General features: G+C 35.4%; 1 protein-coding gene across 1 annotated transcript; it reads left to right on the top strand.

Moving 5' to 3' along the window:
* Positions 1–313: 313 nt before the first annotated feature.
* LOC117995727 (protein RCC2 homolog) lies at positions 314–16905 on the top strand. The gene is made up of 12 exons (XM_069508620.1): positions 314–477; positions 3636–3830; positions 4522–4668; positions 4930–5005; positions 6199–6330; positions 7028–7127; positions 8011–8114; positions 8865–9031; positions 9465–9645; positions 10321–10398; positions 11824–11924; positions 12505–16905. The coding sequence occupies exons 2-12, from the start codon at positions 3639–3641 to the stop codon at positions 12673–12675; spliced, it is 1449 nt and encodes a 482-aa protein (XP_069364721.1). The 5' UTR covers positions 314–477; positions 3636–3638; the 3' UTR covers positions 12676–16905.
* Positions 16906–17483: the final 578 nt, after the last annotated feature.

The raw sequence follows: 17483 nt of genomic DNA, 5'->3' as shown, positions 1-17483 counted from the left end.
TCGATATTAATGAGACATATTTCCAGAGCAATAGCAATTTGCGAGACTTATACCATGTAATATATCAATATTTGAGTGCTCACCAAGTGACGCTTTGAAGCCCTTTCGCTCGGCTCGCTTCTCCGTTTTGCATAATTGTATTATAAATTGAACTTTATAATGATGTAACAGAATTTAATTTTGCAGAGAATTAAATCTCTTGTTGGTCGTAAGCATGTGGTGCCGCCATTAGATTTTTTTTACAATTTTACCTCAAACGGCTCAAACTGGCAATATATTGAAACTTGAAAGAAAACACGGACGATACGATTCACGATTTTGTGGGCCTGTGCTGTGCGATTAATTTTTTCGCGGTATCCCTGTCATTACTGGTCATTACTCATCATTAGAGATCAAAATTCTGGTGTTGTAGCTGTTGTACTATTAGGAATCATTTAATTTTTTTAGAAATTTGTGTTTTGTTTAAATCAGCCAGCGGTAAGTTTGTCAAATTGAATGCAATTTACTTTGTTTATTTATTTAGATAAATTGTTAATTGGTGATTAGAATCAATTGAACAACGGTATACAAGTTAGCATAGCACGTGCCTATGGCACAGGATAGTTTTGTACTTTTTATGCCTAGGAATGAAGATTAGCATTAATCAACATAAATATTTGCTCATTTTATAAAAGTTATATACCTATCACGTTTAATTGAAACTAAATTGACATTCCTTCAAACTGAAACATTTTACCTATGAACCCACCGTTTCCGATTGAATGTGGTGGATCATGTTTGTAATTTTATTGCTCTAAAAGCGTTTCTTGTTTAAGTTTAAATGTAAATCAAGATCTTATTGAAAATAATCTTGATATTTTCTGATATTATAACAAAGAACTAATAGTGCACGATTAGACGGAATGACACCCGTTTTCGTACAGTGCGATTTCAAAGGCTCCTAAAAGAGCTCCGGAATGAAGGATGTAGTTACTCATATTATGGGTTCAAAATTGTGTTTTGTGGGAGGGGACAGTGAACCATTACCCTCCCTGCTCCCTCCTGTTCGACCTCCAACAAAATATCCAACTTCATTTTAGGTAATAGGCTAGTTGACACTTTTTTTAAGTAGGTCTTAAATGGGTAATATTTGTCCTATTAGATCAAAAAAATTAACATTATATTTTTTTGCGCCCTAAAACCGTAAAAATTTTAATTTCAAAATATATTTTTGTTAGGCAGGTGAAAACACTGTCGGCCATGTTTGGCCGATAGATTATCTGTGCTCTGACGTCATGCATTTGTAAACAACAGCATAACCTACCAAAGTTTAATAAACATGACTTCTATACTAGTTTACATGAAAAATATAGTAATTATCGTTATTGTATCATCCGAGAATGTAAAAACGCATCGATAAAGACCACAGGAAAGTTGTGGATTAGAGTGCCCAGTGAAATAAATATATGTAACACGCGAAGACTTGCTTAAAGGGATCCTATATGACTAACGACTGCAACCCAAATTTATTTTTGCAAAGATCACTTTGTTGTAAGTCTTACTTAATAACTTATTCAATTTATAAAGAGAAAACGATAATTTTTTACGTTTACTATGAGTTTTTAGAAATATATAAAAACTAGCTTATACTCGTGACTTCGCCCGCATGGACTTCATAAATTTCTAACCCCCATTTAACCCACTCAGGGGTGGAATTTCAAAAAATCCTTTCCTAGTCGATACCTTCTCTTTACCTACAAAGAACACACCCACCAAATTTCATGTATCTAGGACCAGCTGATGTTTAGGCTGTGCGTTGATATAAGTTAGTCAGTCAGGACTTTAAATTTTATATATATGGTTACTACGTTAGTCCACGCGTGACATAGGGATGACATTTCTTTGTTTACATATTGAATGACGTCACATAATGGCTGACAGCGTTTTCTGCGTTTCAAATAAAAATAAAAACTGTATTTTTTTAAATTGGATTTATATATCCATCCTGCGTTTTTAATAATTGTTATTGATATATTTCGTTGTCTTAAGCAAAATACTATAATAAATAATCATTTATTGGACGAAATTAGATATGAGTCAAGTAGCCTATTAACTTTCATCATCATCATCATGATCAACCCATCGCCGGCTCACTACAGAGCACGGGTCTCCTCTTAGAGTGAGAAGGGTTTTTTGGCCTTAGTCTACCACGCTGGCCAAGTGCGGCTTGGCTGACTTCACACACCTTTGAGAACATTATGGAGAACTCTCAGGCATGCAGGTTTCCTCACGATGTTTTCCTTCACCGTTAAAGCAAGTGATATTTTAATTACTTAAAAACGCACATAACTCCAAAACATAAGTTAGAGGTGCGTGCCCGGGATGGAACCCCCAACCTCCAATTAGAAGGCGGACGTCTTAACCACTAGGCTACCACAGCTTTTACAGCAATTAACTTTACAATGCATCAAAGTTTTAAAAATTATTTAGCAAGTTCAAAATGAGACTTCATGGAAAAAATACCATCCTAATTTGGTTCCATGCGGTAGATTTAATGTATTGTAAGCTAATTTTAGCATAAATAATAGTTATAATGCTTTTTTGTTACTTATGATGAAATTACAGTGAAGCCTCTTTACAAGTTTCATAACTGTTGTGAACTGTGATAAGTACTTAGCCTTACAAGTTTTTTTGAGTTAAGGGGGTGCTGAAAAATATTTTTATTCATTTATCTCTAACTCTTGTGTGCATCATTTATTGAATAAAATAACAATATGATTTTCAATAATAAAATTAAAATTAAGAAAATACCTAAAGCCTTTATTAACTGAGCTATATATATGTAGAATTATGTTGTTACATAGTAGATTATATATTTATGGTTTTTTCTGTTATAAATTTTAGACACTCAATGGGGCTGATTCTCTTGTGCAAAATCTCTAAACTAAACTAAATTAACAGGTCTAAATCTAGTGCTATCCTTTTTCGCAAGCAACATTATGAAAGGGAGAGCAATAGATTTAGACATGCCATTTGAGTTTAGTTTAGAGATTGCATACAAGTTATACAACAAAATTAGCCACATTGTTTTATTTATGCATATCAGCAACATAAATATAGATCAAAGATTCCATCCTATAAACTAATAATGGTGGAGATCATAATTGACAACAATGTGATGTCATAAATTATAAAGATTCTTATTATGAAACTGTAATTAGTTTTGAGGGTTCTCTTTTTAGGGTTCTGTACCTCAAAAGGAAAAACGGAACCCTTATAGGATCACTTTGTTGTCTGTCTGTCTGTCTGTCAAGAAACCTACAGGGTACTTCCCGTTGACCTAGAATCATGAAATTTGGCAGGTAGGTAGATCTTCAACTTTCAAAGTGAGTGACTATATCAAGTGGGGTATCATATGAAAGGTCTTCACCAGTACATTCTAAAACAGATTTTTATTTATTTTTATGCATCATAGTTCTTCAATTATCGTCAATATTATAAAAATGTCGAAAAAATACGATTGTAGTACAAAACCCTCATTGCAAGAGCCTGACTTGCACTTGGCCGGTTTTTTTAAGTAATATTTATAGACCTGACTTAAAAAATCTGTAGGTTTAAATTGTTTATTACTACATTTACATGTTTTTACAACACAGAAAATGTCAAACAATGTGAGTCGCAAAAGGGTGGCAGCAACTTCGAAACATTCAGCAAAAGTTAGAAAACCTCGCAAGCGTATATCTGATGATGAAGATAGTAATGATTCTACATTGTCTGATCAACCTCAAGAAACTCCAAGGGAGCTTTCACCAACCTTCACCGATGATGAACACGAACAGTTGTTGCCCGAAGTAATCTTTCATTTTATTTCATAATTCAATATATAATATTTACTTAATATTTTTTGTCTGCATGGACTTACGTTTTTTTTCAGAGAAAATGCCATTGGAATTTCTCGAAATCCTTCTATAGTGGGGTTTTATGTTTTAGAAAGAACCTAAAAAAGCAAAATCTAAAGTTTTCAGATAGGTAAAAGTAGTGAAGCTGTATGTTAATGTTAGTCAGGTTCAGGTAAAGTACAGAATTTCCTCAGGGTTGATACAATATATGTATATATAATATTATGAATGTGTTATATTATAATATACATAAATCTTTTCCGTGAATGGGAATAACATAGACGTACAGTACGCGGCAGAAAATAATGTACATCAATAATGAGATTTCGGCTTTGTAGATTGTTGTGTCTGTCAATAATACCTATGTGACATTTTGTCAGTTTCAACGACAGAGACAATGCTCTACAAAACCGCTATCTCTTTCTAAAGGTCGATGTACATTATTTTTTGCCGTAGTCCCTATTCAAATCCTAACAAGCACATCTTGACACAACATGTTATATTCACTCAAGAATCTAATCTTTTTAATTTTAGCTGATAGCACTTGTTAGCATTTTAATAGGAGGCTTTTAAGTATGTAATTGCAGATTATATTGTGTAAATACTATGAACTAAATATTATGATAGTTTAAATTGTTAACAGGAGTTGTTGAAAACATTCTACAAAACCCCTGGAGTTCTCTTGATTGCTGGCCTTGTATCATGGGATTTGGTAGCCAAGAGGGACAATAATCCATTGAATAAGACTCATCCTAATCTCTTCACATTCCACAAGTTTACTGATAGAAAGGTACCTAAGTGTTTTGAGCACTCATTATATTTGTTATGTAACATTACTTGTCCAAATCGCTGATCATATCTGAAGTGTTGAGCTGAGTTAGCACTGCCTAGGCAATGTTGACTATATACAAAGCCCCCCAGGTAACAGTCGAGGGCAAATTTTTCATCAATAAAATGTTCACATTATTGTCTAAACAAAATCTAGATATTCTCTGTACTTGCATTGATTAATCTTTGGTTCGGAACTTAAGGTAATCCCATTCTATTACAGTACAGACTAATAGTGAGTGGATGCAGTGCAGGTCATTCGATTCTGGTCTCTGAAGAAGGAGAGGCATATACTTTTGGTAAGAATCATATGATTTTTCTCGGACATAATATTAAAAAAAATCACAAATAACGATGTTTGGCAATAATAAATAGTAGGATTTTAAAAAATGCTAATTGTTTTAAAACGTTGGTGATTGTTACTGCAACGTTTTTTTCCAATAACTGTTTATCAATATATCTACCTAATAATCACGAGGTAAACCAATTTTTTTTTTGTACTCTTAGTTTTCATGTTCAGTGGATACCCGGAAAAGACTTTTTTGTTTTCAAAATTTAAATAAGTATATATATATCTGTAAAGCGGTAACAGGTTTCTATCACTGCTAAATCTGAACGTTACAGCTCTTATAGTTTATTTTTAAAACACACAGACAGACAAACTGAACGAAACTATGGGTATTTTTTTTACTACAAAAAGCTACTACTACTCAAAAAGCTTTCTGAAGCCAGCTGAACTAAATGTACATTTAAATTTTAAAGACACAATATTTTAAATTTAAATTTTATGGTACGCGACAGGTCGAGATCGGGGAGGGAACGCTCCGCACACCCGCACAGCCCCCGCGATAAGCCAGTGCGGACGAGCGCAGGTGATGTGCGGGTGTGTGGGGTGCTCCCCGACTCATACCCCGATTGTCATCTCGACCTGTCTTACTGTATACTTTTTAACCACCACTAAATTTTTAATGGCGAATATAGAAAACGTTTACTCTTTTATTTAAAAACATTCGATTGCAGATTTCTGCAGTCGGAATTTATTTACCCTAATTTAACAAAGTTATGTCTAATAAAGTCTGCCAATCCGCACTTGGCCTACGGTCAAACCATTGTATTACTGAGAGGAGATCCATTCACAGTAGCTAGCCGGCGATGGGTTGATAATAATGAACAAAGTTATTAAGGTTTGTTTCGTTCTGAAAATATGAATATGTGGACACACTATACTTACGTCACGAATAACGAAAAGGCATGGCAACGCCTCGCGTCACATCTGCGCTAATAATATTTTGACCAATTAATTATTGCTTTCGCTATTGACATTTTTGGAAACTCAATTTAAATTTAAATTGTAGAAATGTGTTAAAAAATCTGCGGGGCTTAATTTTAAATTACTGGTAACTAAAAGAATATTCTGCTTTTGGGTATATTGCAATGAATTCAAGTAACTAGTCGCCACTGACGAGAAATCAACAGTCTGACGATATTCTAGGGCGCAACTCGTGTGGACAGCTAGGCCTTGGTGACACAACCACCCGCAATGTGCCCGAACTTGTGCCCACTCTGCAAGGCCTCAACATCATCCACGCCGCTGTAGGCAGACATCACTCGCTGTTTGTAACAGGTAACCAAATCAAACTTTCCACCATGTACAACTTTTTTTTATGCACTTGGTTTGTATTTTTTCACTGTTTTTATCTATTTTAAAAACCCAAAAAATACAAAAAAGTCAAAAATATAAACAATTATAATAAATTCTTGTAGAAGTAGCCCTATTGTGACTCTCACTGTTAGAGCGAGATAGCTAAATGCATTTAGGCTCTTAGAATGCGACAAAATGATTATTTTCTATGCTTATCACCATGGCCACTTTTTTTTTGTTTGTCAAGATGTATTTGTACGTGAGATTTTGACAAACAACGTGAAGTGAGGTTATGTTGACTCAAGTTTTTTAAGGAAATAATTGATTTGTTTTGTTGTTTTGTTGTTTTTGAAGTTATTGTGCAATGGTAGGTTGCAGTATACTAGGCTACAATAGCGAACGTAAAATAGAAGGAATAACATTTCATAAGTACCTCTGCTTGAGCGAGAGAGGCTGAGGGGGCCATGCTAGTTGCATATCTGTATATCTGTGATAAAGAATATAAGCAGAACAATGAAGACATCTCAAAAAAGACCATTGTCATTCTAAGTGTGCTGATGGTCCTTACAATAGTCCATAATTTAAGTCATCACATCCAACAGCACCATAATGCAAATAAGCTGTATAAAAAATAGAAGATGATATCAGAGATATTTGTGACTCGGGAACTCTGTTTCAGACACTGGCACCGTGTTCGCTTGCGGCGACAATAAGAGCGGCCAGTGCGGCCTCGGCAACACCACCCCGCTGATCCTCAAACCCACCCGTATCCGATACTCGTGAGTTGTCTATCTGTTATAATCGACTGCTTCGTTAGGGCCAAGGCAAAGATTGAAACCGTTGGTCCTGCGATTGATTTCTTTCCGATCATGTTGGATTGCTATCCCTTCTGATTATGAGATATGAGAGGGAATAGAGTGTGCAACTGTGTTTACAATAATGCGAATTGTGCATTATAATGTCTCTTGCATAGTTGGCTAGTCTCAGTTTCTATATTTCAAGTGGATTAAGTCGCGAATCATAATAATTTAATCATTAAAAACAAAAATAAACTTGTAATGCCAACTTCCTTGGCTAAGTAAACTATATAAAGTTATTCATTTTATGTCAATTGTGTACGTTTTTCTAATAAGCTCCTAGAATTATTAGATGTGCACGCATGTGATCTAATCCCCGCCATCAAAAATAGGAGTCCGACGTCTTAAATACTATGCTATCACCGCACACCTCATCTCACTAGTAATTCAACTATTGACATTCAAAAAATGTACCAGTAAACAATTTGAATGTGGTACTAGCTATAAATACTATATAATAATAAAAATGGAGCAAGATCCCGATAGAGCCAGACCTGCCTTATTTTCTGAATAACAAAATGTGTGGGATAGAGTAGTGTTTATACGTTTAACATTCGCATATTTGCTAGCTTGAGCCCAGGGGGCAATTAAAAGATTAGTGAAAAATGTTTTTACGTATCTTCAGCAGCTGATATCTTTTAATTGCTTTTATTATTTTTACCCCCTGACTCAAGCCGGGTGAGTACAGCCGGGTGTGAGACATGTATAATGGAAATCACTCACAATAGTTTAAACGCTATAATAAAGATCAGACACTATTGGGACCTTGGTCTATAATGTTCATGTACAAAACAATTTTTTACAGTGGTGCTCCAATAGTGAAAGTAGGGTGTGGCGCAGAGTTTTCTATGATACTTGACTGCAATGGAGCATTGCACTCCTTCGGGTTGCCTGAGTATGGACAGCTAGGTGAGGTCCCATTTAGTTCTGTTAATTAATAAAGCTTCTAATGGTATTCGGCTCAATTTAACCAAAGATTTAGGGTGTCCACACTTAATATGATGTGCTTTAGTGATTAACTTGCTTGTATATTTTAAGTCTAAGATTTTAGTTACCAGATGATAGATTAGCCAACATCAAATAAATGTAGTTCTTATCTTTTATAGAAAATTAGCTTATGTTCGCGATTCGTCCGCGTGGACTACATGAACTTCTAACCCCTATTTCATCCACTTAGTGGTTGAATTTTAAAAAATCCTTTCTTAGCGGATGCCTACATCATAATAGCTACTTGCATGCCAAATTTAAGCCCGATCCGTCCAGTAGTTTGAGCTGTGCGTTTGATAGATCAGTCCGTCAGTTTGTTACCTTTTCCTTTTATATATTTAAGATTAAAAAAGCTCATATTAACATGTCTAAAGAGTAGAGGCCTTATATAATAAACTGTCTTATTTCATTTGCCAAAAAATAAAATAAAATAATTTCTTATAGAATAGTAGATTGTACAACAAGGGCATAAAACAAGCTATTTTATCCAAGACGTGTATCTACTCAAGCCGAGAGCGGGGGCAGATATTTAAGTCAAGGATAAAATGAGTTTTATGTTTATGACCAAGTTATACAATCTGCTTTTCACTTCAATTGCGAGGAAATTAAACAATTATATTATCATAATAAGTACATAATATATAGTACGTGACAATCTATTTTTTTTGTCAGGTCACAATACTGATGGGAAATATTTTGTAACATCCACCAAGCTTTCCTACCACTTTGAGACTATGCCCAAAAAAATGACTTTCTTCTATGAAAAATCTAAGGATGGACATGTGACACCAATCAAAGATGTGGCCATAGTTGATTTTTCCTGTGGTAACAACCATACCGTGAGTAGTATACATATTCATCTCTCTTCTATAATGATTGGATATTAATAAATAGAGGTGTTTTAAAAAACCTAAATTCTACGAACTTTATTTCATATATATAACTGTCATTTTATGTATATAATATAATATATAGTAATAAAAAAATGAAAAACATTTCATGTTACTTTAAATTAATTTAAAAATTAATTGATCAAATTAATTACTTATCTACAAATAGCTTTGTCGTCCGCGAACCATTTGTCCAATTAAGTTGAAGATGTCCTCAAGAATAGTTGTGAATAGCTAAAATAAATGAAACAATTTTTTTTGATTACTAAAATAGAACATTTCAATTTTTTTTTAAATTGTTTTAAAAAAACATTTCAATTGAAATGTTCTTTTTTATTAATAGATAGTAGACATCGGGTAGATAGCCTAGTTTGCTTTTTAGGTGGCGATAGACTCGTCGAAGCGCGCCTTCAGCTGGGGGTTCGGTGGGTTTGGACGACTCGGGCACGCGGAGCAAAAGGACGAGAGCGTGCCCCGTCTCATCAAGTACTTCGACTCGCAGGCGCGCGGCGTGCGCTCCGTTCACTGCGGCGCCACCTACAGCCTCGCCGTCAACGAGCTCGGTGAGACTTTGCATTTGTTCGAGCGACATTCCAAGAATGCGATCGAGTTTTCAAAGTGCTGAGGGTTTCACCGGGAGACGATTTAGTAAATAGTAGTTTATTAAACGGTTGCATAATGGGTGGTATTAAAACACGAGTTGTCAGGTTACGCGTGTTTTAATCCCTAATTATGTAGAGTTTTATACACTACTTTTTCTAAACTCATACTATCTTAAAATCCAAACCATAAAATCTTGGTAACATATTTTGTCAAAACTCATAAGCTGTTCTTGATAAATTTTGCAGGAAAAAGATTGAAGTAAAATTATTCACTGTATCTCTACCGTGTATACATTTTCCATCACAATAAAATTTATGTGCAACAAAAATAGTTAATTGGTTATTAAATATCATTAAAATAATTAAATATGGCGTTGGGTGACAAAATGCAGCAGTCCAACGCGCATGCGCATGCCGTGCTTGACGTAAATCATAGACAGTGCTGCCAAGTGCCAGCTATTTAAAACCACATGACGCCTTCGAAAAGTCGCCAGATGTTGCCATGCGTAGAAAAAGTTAAAAGTCGCTAGAAGTCGCTGAAATCATAATAGAAAATAAATGACTATATTTTTGTAATTTCTTTTATAAAGTCAATTTTTTTTCAGTTCATTTATGTTTATAATTTAATTATTTCAGGTATCCTGTTTATGTTTGGACAGACAAAACGCACTGGAGAGGCCAACATGTATCCTAAACCAGTCCAAGATCTCGTAGGTAAGAGCAGTTCTATATTGACATAATATTCTTCATTATCAACTTTGGTCTCCGGCCGTCAGCAGGGCTTGTTCTGCAGGTCGAAATTTCCAGAACGAAAACGTTTGAACCAAAAACGGCAGAGTGTTTTCTTTTGCGACACCGCCGCCATACACATCATTAATCCTTCGAGCCGTTTCTGCAGCACTGGTGCCACGATGGAACTCGTACTTGTAAATAACGCGATATTTCAAGTTTTCCATTTTGTTAACAGAGTGACGCAAAGAAAAAACCAAAAGAGAAAAAAACAAACGAATCAGGGTTTTCAAAACATAAAAGCATGAGTAAATAGCTGTATAAATTTGAAATTGGAATTCTTAACCAAAGAGGAGATATTTGAGATCAAAGTGGCCGGTACGACAAAATGCCAATTTCATCTAATGATTATTTTTTTGTTTCTTCGTTATATATCGCTCGCTCGTTACCATTCGTTACAATAATTCCCATTGAGCTAAAAATTGGTACGAATGTTGGGAACACCATCATCATAAATGAGTTGTGTTTGATTAAACAAACCCAAATGAAAATAGACAAACTTTTTGGCTTTTAGCGTCACAGAATTGTTTCAAGATTGTGTCATAACTAACATTCCGCTATTTCCGCTTCAGTTGATAGAACTGATAACGCAGACAATCTCTCTTGTCTCATCGTGCTTCTGAAAGAGGGCTTAATTTATAACCTTCATACTGTTTCCAGATGACTCTTCCAGTCTGGATAAATACGTATGGAAATATGGCGTATGGACATAATTACGAATAACGAACCTTTTAATAACGTGTCAAACATTTTTGCGGTGCCCTCTTAACCGCGAGGCCGTCGGTCGTAACTCCGCCAGGGATTACGGTGTCTCAGTTATTATTCGTCTTTAAGAGTTTGTGAGTTAGCAATGCCAGTTTTTACACCAGACGGTTGAGCTCAAACTACAAAGAGAAGACTAACGTAAGATCCGGACTTCTCGCTAGGGACAGCATGGGCTGTTCCGAGCCGTGCTCCCCAAAAAGAAAGCTATTTGCGTTTTTCCGTCTAGAAATTATGATTAGCACCTAGGAAGTAATCATTATCATCAACCCATCGCCGGCTCACTACTGAGCACAGGTCTCCTCTCAGACTGAGAAGAATTTGGCCATAGTCCATCACGTTAGCCAAGTGCAGATTGGCAGACTTCACCAACTTTTGAGACCCTTATGGAGAACTCTCAGGCATGTATTAGGTTTCCTCCCGATGTTTTCTTCCACCGTTGAAGCAAGCGATATTTAAATGCTTAAAAACACATATATATCTCCGAATAGTTAGAAGTGCGTGTCCGGGATCGAACCCCGGACCCCTGTCAAGTCTTACCCACTAGGCTAAGGAATTTATTATATACAAATAATTGTTTCTTCCAAGGTTGGAATATCCGTAGTGTTGGCACTAGCAACACATCCGTCGTTATCGCGGCGGACGACTCTCTTGTCGCGTGGGGGGTCGCCCCTACCTACGGTGAACTGGTTAGTAATCAATTCCATTTCAACTCAGATCAAGTTTCTATTGCAGACTTGGATTTATAAATAGATTTTATTTGCAAAATTGTGTCAGTCAATACTTGTTCAAAATAATATTTAAAAATACCTATTTCTGAGTATGTCTTGAAAAATAAAACGTAGCAGAACGGAAGCGGACTTTGAAAAACTTAGAAAGATCTAAGAATCAAAAATTACTCTTTCTATATTTTTATTAACTTACACCTTAATATTATAACACTTATTTACACTATTATACCAAACTATGCACATATAAAACTTTACAATTTTTCCACAAGTTTTTTCATACACCTTAGCATTAATTTTACTTATCTTGACCTTATGGTGGCCTCACTACGAAAGGGTTCAAAATGTCTAATTACATTTTGTCAAATGTCTGGCACATGGCTAAATCTAGTGCTATCCTTTTCCGCAAGCAACATTATGAAAGGGGTAGCAATAGATTTAGACGTGTCATTTTAGTTTAGTTTAGACTCTAAACTAAACCTACCTCTCTAAACTTTAGAGATTGTGTACAAAAGAATTAGCCACATTGTTTGTTCGGCAGGGCACTGGAGACATCAATAAGTCGACGGCCAGGCCGAAGGAAGTGACGTCCATGGATGGCCTTAACATAACCCAGGTGGCGATGGGCTTCTCCCATACTTTGCTTCTCTGCAACGACAGCTCGGAGGAAGTGAAGCAAAAGTTGGCAACCATGCCTACCTTTGAACCTTAAAATACTGAGGATGTCTTTAAGCTATAGTAATAGGTGATCGCACATCGAGTTGCAACTGGCACGAAAACTGCCAGAGCCAATTTTTCTTAAATAACTTATTTTGGGGTCTAATTTTAGTTCATAGCTGCTAGATTATTTTTGGAGGGAAGCTTATTACCGGCAAGTCAGCAGGGATTCCGCACATTGTGGTCTGTTGACACCTACATGAGCGTTGCGAGATGTCGTTTCCTCACTAAACTCATGATTCAAATGAAAATCACAAATCAGGACTCGCTGTACCTCCATAGAATACAGAACTATCTCGCGGTACTGCTCGCCAGTGTATTACTAGGCAATCTAAGGATACTGTTAATTAATCCTGCCTTGCCATTATGATGAAGCAGTTACTAGTTTCTGACAATTAAACACCAAATGTTGGAACGCTCCCGCGTCTTTTTCGAGGCGAGTAGTGCGCTTAGAATCTGCCTAGTAAAACGGACAGTGAGAAATGGGGGCAAAAAACTTAGATCCTAATAATTTGGAATGAAATTAAAAACTTGTTTGATACTTTAATTTTTTTATTATTTTGAAGTAAGACATTTTGTTATAAAAAGATATGATTCATTGTTTGTCATTAAATAAAACGCTTATCAAGAGACCATGTAATACTATATGGAGGGACAAGTAAACAAATCCAATACGTTTCTAGTATTTACGTAGAATTGTAATTCAAAATGATTTATCGTCGTCATCCATTCAATCAAGAGGAAAGTAAAAATGTTACGCGTTTAATATAATTGATGGCGACCCCATTGCGCATGGTTTAGGTAAATTATTTCATTTCTTAGAATTTAAATTACTTGTACAATTTCATATTCGCAGGAAAAGACTGGTATTTTAAGAATTACTATAAGTATAATCATAATATTATTGTAGTCTGGCTCCGATAGAATCATCTGCATTGATATCTCGAAATATATTCAGAAAAAATAACTTTTTTTGAATATTCCCTTATACACGTACCTGAAATCCATATTGTAGCTCAAGTGTGACAGAGATGTAGGTACATAATTATGTTATTTCATAAAACTTGTTCTTTTGTTTTAGGATTATATTTATATACTTATACTTAAACTAATTTCAACGATAGCTTTAGTATAAACTGAAGAAGCAGGCGAACAAAAAGGTGTAATTTCACGAAATTAAGTTTTACTATTATATATTTAATATATTAAGTTAAAGCTGTTAAAACTTTGCTAATGCTTTTTTGATCGGAATCAGTTCGTTGGCCTGAATTTCAGCACAGTTTTATGCTATTTTGCTTCGAAATAAATTTAAATTTCTATTCAGAACGTCAGTGGATGAAAAAAAGGATTTAGATTACTTAGTTTAAGCGTAGTTAATTAGTGTAATTACTAACTACACCGTTTTGTTCGGCAGCTTTTCATTACTGATAAGTTTAACGTAAAGTTTGTATATACCGCTTACTGTAGGAACAAAAATATCCAACAAGGTCCTAACTCAAGGGCATGTAGTACTTAAATAATATTTGTCTACGCTCATATTATATTGAAATCTTAAGTGAATTCAAAATGTGTAACCTATTGTTATTCATGTACATCTTTAAAGCATATATAGCGGTATTAGCGGTATCAGTAATATTTTTAAGCGTCGAAGCTCCCCGTTGTGAGGTTTTCCTAGTTTTCATTAATACCAAGACATAATAATAATGGATAGATATATATATAAATCCATTTCAATACCTGTACATTCTGAAATAATAATTGCAGCTGTTAACAAGAGCTGATGGTACGTATAACACATTCACGTGTAGTGTTTATGAATAAACGCAAGTGTCATGAAAAGTCTGTCTCTCTCGCACGCGGCCAAGCTTGAGAGCGTGACAGAAAAAAGTTATTGTTTTGTTTTTACTACTATTATGAAATACAGCATGTTTTTTTAGAATAGAATAGAAATACATTTATTGGTTGATGCAACACACGATAAACACAAATATATTTACAAAAAACATTATTTAAAATCTAATCCAACAAATAGGTACCTAGTGTATACAATGTGTCGTGCCAACGAAAAGGCCCGAACTCAGCTGAATGTTTTGGTTACACAATGTAACCACAACGCTGGTTTTCTGTTCGAGCCCAAACGAGGGAAGTCCTGGTTATTAGTATTATGTACTTAAAATTAAACTAAAAAAATAAAATAATAAAAATAAGTGAAAATTCTGTTCTTTAATTATATGTTACTGATAGATTATTCAAATGAAACATAGTTTTTTAGGTGAGTGGTTTTTAATAGAAGTGGTTGTGTTGTTTGGACTGCTACAAATTAGCTTACTTTTTGTTTTAAACCCATCCTTCAGCCAAATGATGATTATTTATTTTGAGGTTAAATTAAAACGTTTTATGAAAAATTTGATCTATCAAAACATTAAGTCGACAATCTCGTATAATAGAGTGTAATTTTTTTTGCTATTTTAATCATCACAATAAAAACATTGATGGAGGTACATTTTTATGAAGGATTTAAAATTAAAACGAGGATCATTGATGGAAGTATTATTTTTATGAAGGATTTAAAATTCGCGCTGTCGGCCATGACCCGAATGAAATAAAAAGACAGGAACCCAGTGTCCAAACTGTATCATAATGGAAAAAATATTTTAAAGCATTATTTTGGAATACTTCCCTAACAATGTTATAATCAATTTTTTATATTATAGAAGATGTATGTGAATAAAGTAGTTCATTGACACGTTTTAATTTCATAATCAGAATTTTAAGCTTTGAGCGTAGATAAACTAAGTTATTGGGTAAGGTGCGTATTTGAAAACATCGAATAGGTACTTTGTTATAACATAAGTATAGTACGCGACAGGTCAACATGGGAATCGGGGTGGGGACACCCTGTACACCCGCACATCCCCCGCGCTAACCCGGTGCGGGATAGTGCGGGTGTGCGGGGAGTCCCCCCACCTCATACCCCGATTGCCTGTCGCGTACTATAATGTCCGATATTATGTTATTGATAGTGTTAAATGCTATAAGTGAAATGCGAAATGCTATTGTGAGTTGCGGGATTAATTTACAAATGATATCAATAATACGCACCGCCATGCACTTAGGACGCAGTAGTGGTGTACAATTTTGTGTATTTTCTACTATTATAAGTATTCTCTGCATGGTGAGATTCTTCATAAAATTATGGTTTAGGCCCAAAACCAATCCCCAAACTTAAGGGGATTGGTAACTTAAATTGCAACCAATAATTATTAAGTTTAAACATGTTTAAGAATATAAAGTAAAATTTGTATTAAGCTATTGGTATACATTCCTATGCTACTAGATCTAATTAATTAAGATCTTAATTTATATGTTACAGAATTCCACCTGTAGCACTAAAAAATGCGATTGTAACTAGATTGAGCCCCAACACTGTTCGCCCCAACGTATGGATCGGAAAATTAGTTTCGTCAACGTTGGCTAATATCCGGATCCATACGTTGGGCGAATAGTGTTGAGGCCAGCGTTGGTCCCAACGAGCCGGCGTAGTACTTGCTTAACTTGATCGTGTGAGCTCCGATCGAGTTCAGCAACTACGAGCTGACGTCCGCATAGAATAGGGTGTTCCTGTGGGAAATCTTTGATTTTATGGGATAAAAAGTGTCTTTACGTCCGTCTCCAGGAAGCGAGCAGTTGAGCTGTGAAAATGGCACCACAAACAGGCAGTCAAACATACAGAGTTAAGCAACCTTTGTATTTATAATAATACTAGATGATGAGGATTAACGGCGCCGCGCTGTGAGTGGCGCAGTGGGAAATGTGATCGTCTTACGGCAGATTGGGAGATGGGATAGATATAATCAGTAGATCTCGAGTAAACGGAAAGATTGGGAACTGACGGCTCATTAAGTGAACCAATTTTTATATTATGGACTAGAAACTACCTACTTGCCTTACTTTTCGTGCGCGTACTAGTTGGTCTGATGGTCTGTTACCTTTTCACGACTTCAATAGTATAGAGGTCGCTTGCGTCTTGGAGATGGACATGGGGTACATAAATCGAAGAGTTCCCACGGTATTTTTGAATTCCTAAGTTCACAAATCTTACAGTTGTAATTTATGGTTAAGACTAAGTATACCTAAGCAGTTCATAAAAACCTTAACCATTTAGTTTCCTAATAAAATTTGTCTCTTAATATAACTTTAATAAATAAACTTGTTTACTGTTTCATTCATTTCTCCAACACCCATGTAAACAGCGCATGCCTGAATTTGTTAGCAGTCAGTTAAAGTACATACAAAAGTCTTTGGTTAAAATAGAGCACATATAGATATTAATAAGCAGCTCAATCAGCTGTCATGGGCGACGTGCTGTCATCTGTCACCGTCAACTTAGCGTAGAGATCAAGACTCAATAAGGACTGTTAGAAGTATGGAAGTAGCCCTATTGTGACACTTATTGTTAGAGCGAGATAGCTAAATGCATTTAAGCTCTTGTTAGAACGTGACAAAATGATTATGTTTTGTCCTTATCACCGTGGCCACCTTTTTTTGTTTGTTTGTCAAAATGTATTTGTACGTGAGTATTTGACAAACAACGTGAAATGTAGAAGGAATGACATTTCACAAGTAAGAAAATCTGCTTGAGCGAGAGGGACTGAGGGGGCCACGCTAGTTGCAAATCTGGACATATCTGTGGTCAAGATTCGCGAAATAATGCAGCGGCAATAAACTTGTAGCGCGCAACCTTTTACCTAAATTCAATACCATCTCATCTCAAAATCCCTTGATCCAGGTGGAACGTCAGCG

This window comes from Maniola hyperantus, chromosome Z (genome assembly GCF_902806685.2).
Source record: "Maniola hyperantus chromosome Z, iAphHyp1.2, whole genome shotgun sequence".
NCBI classification, from domain to species: Eukaryota; Metazoa; Arthropoda; class Insecta; order Lepidoptera; family Nymphalidae; genus Maniola; species Maniola hyperantus.
The sequence above is the reverse complement of the archived record's forward strand: the minus strand, read 5'-3'. Positions and strand labels throughout refer to the sequence as shown.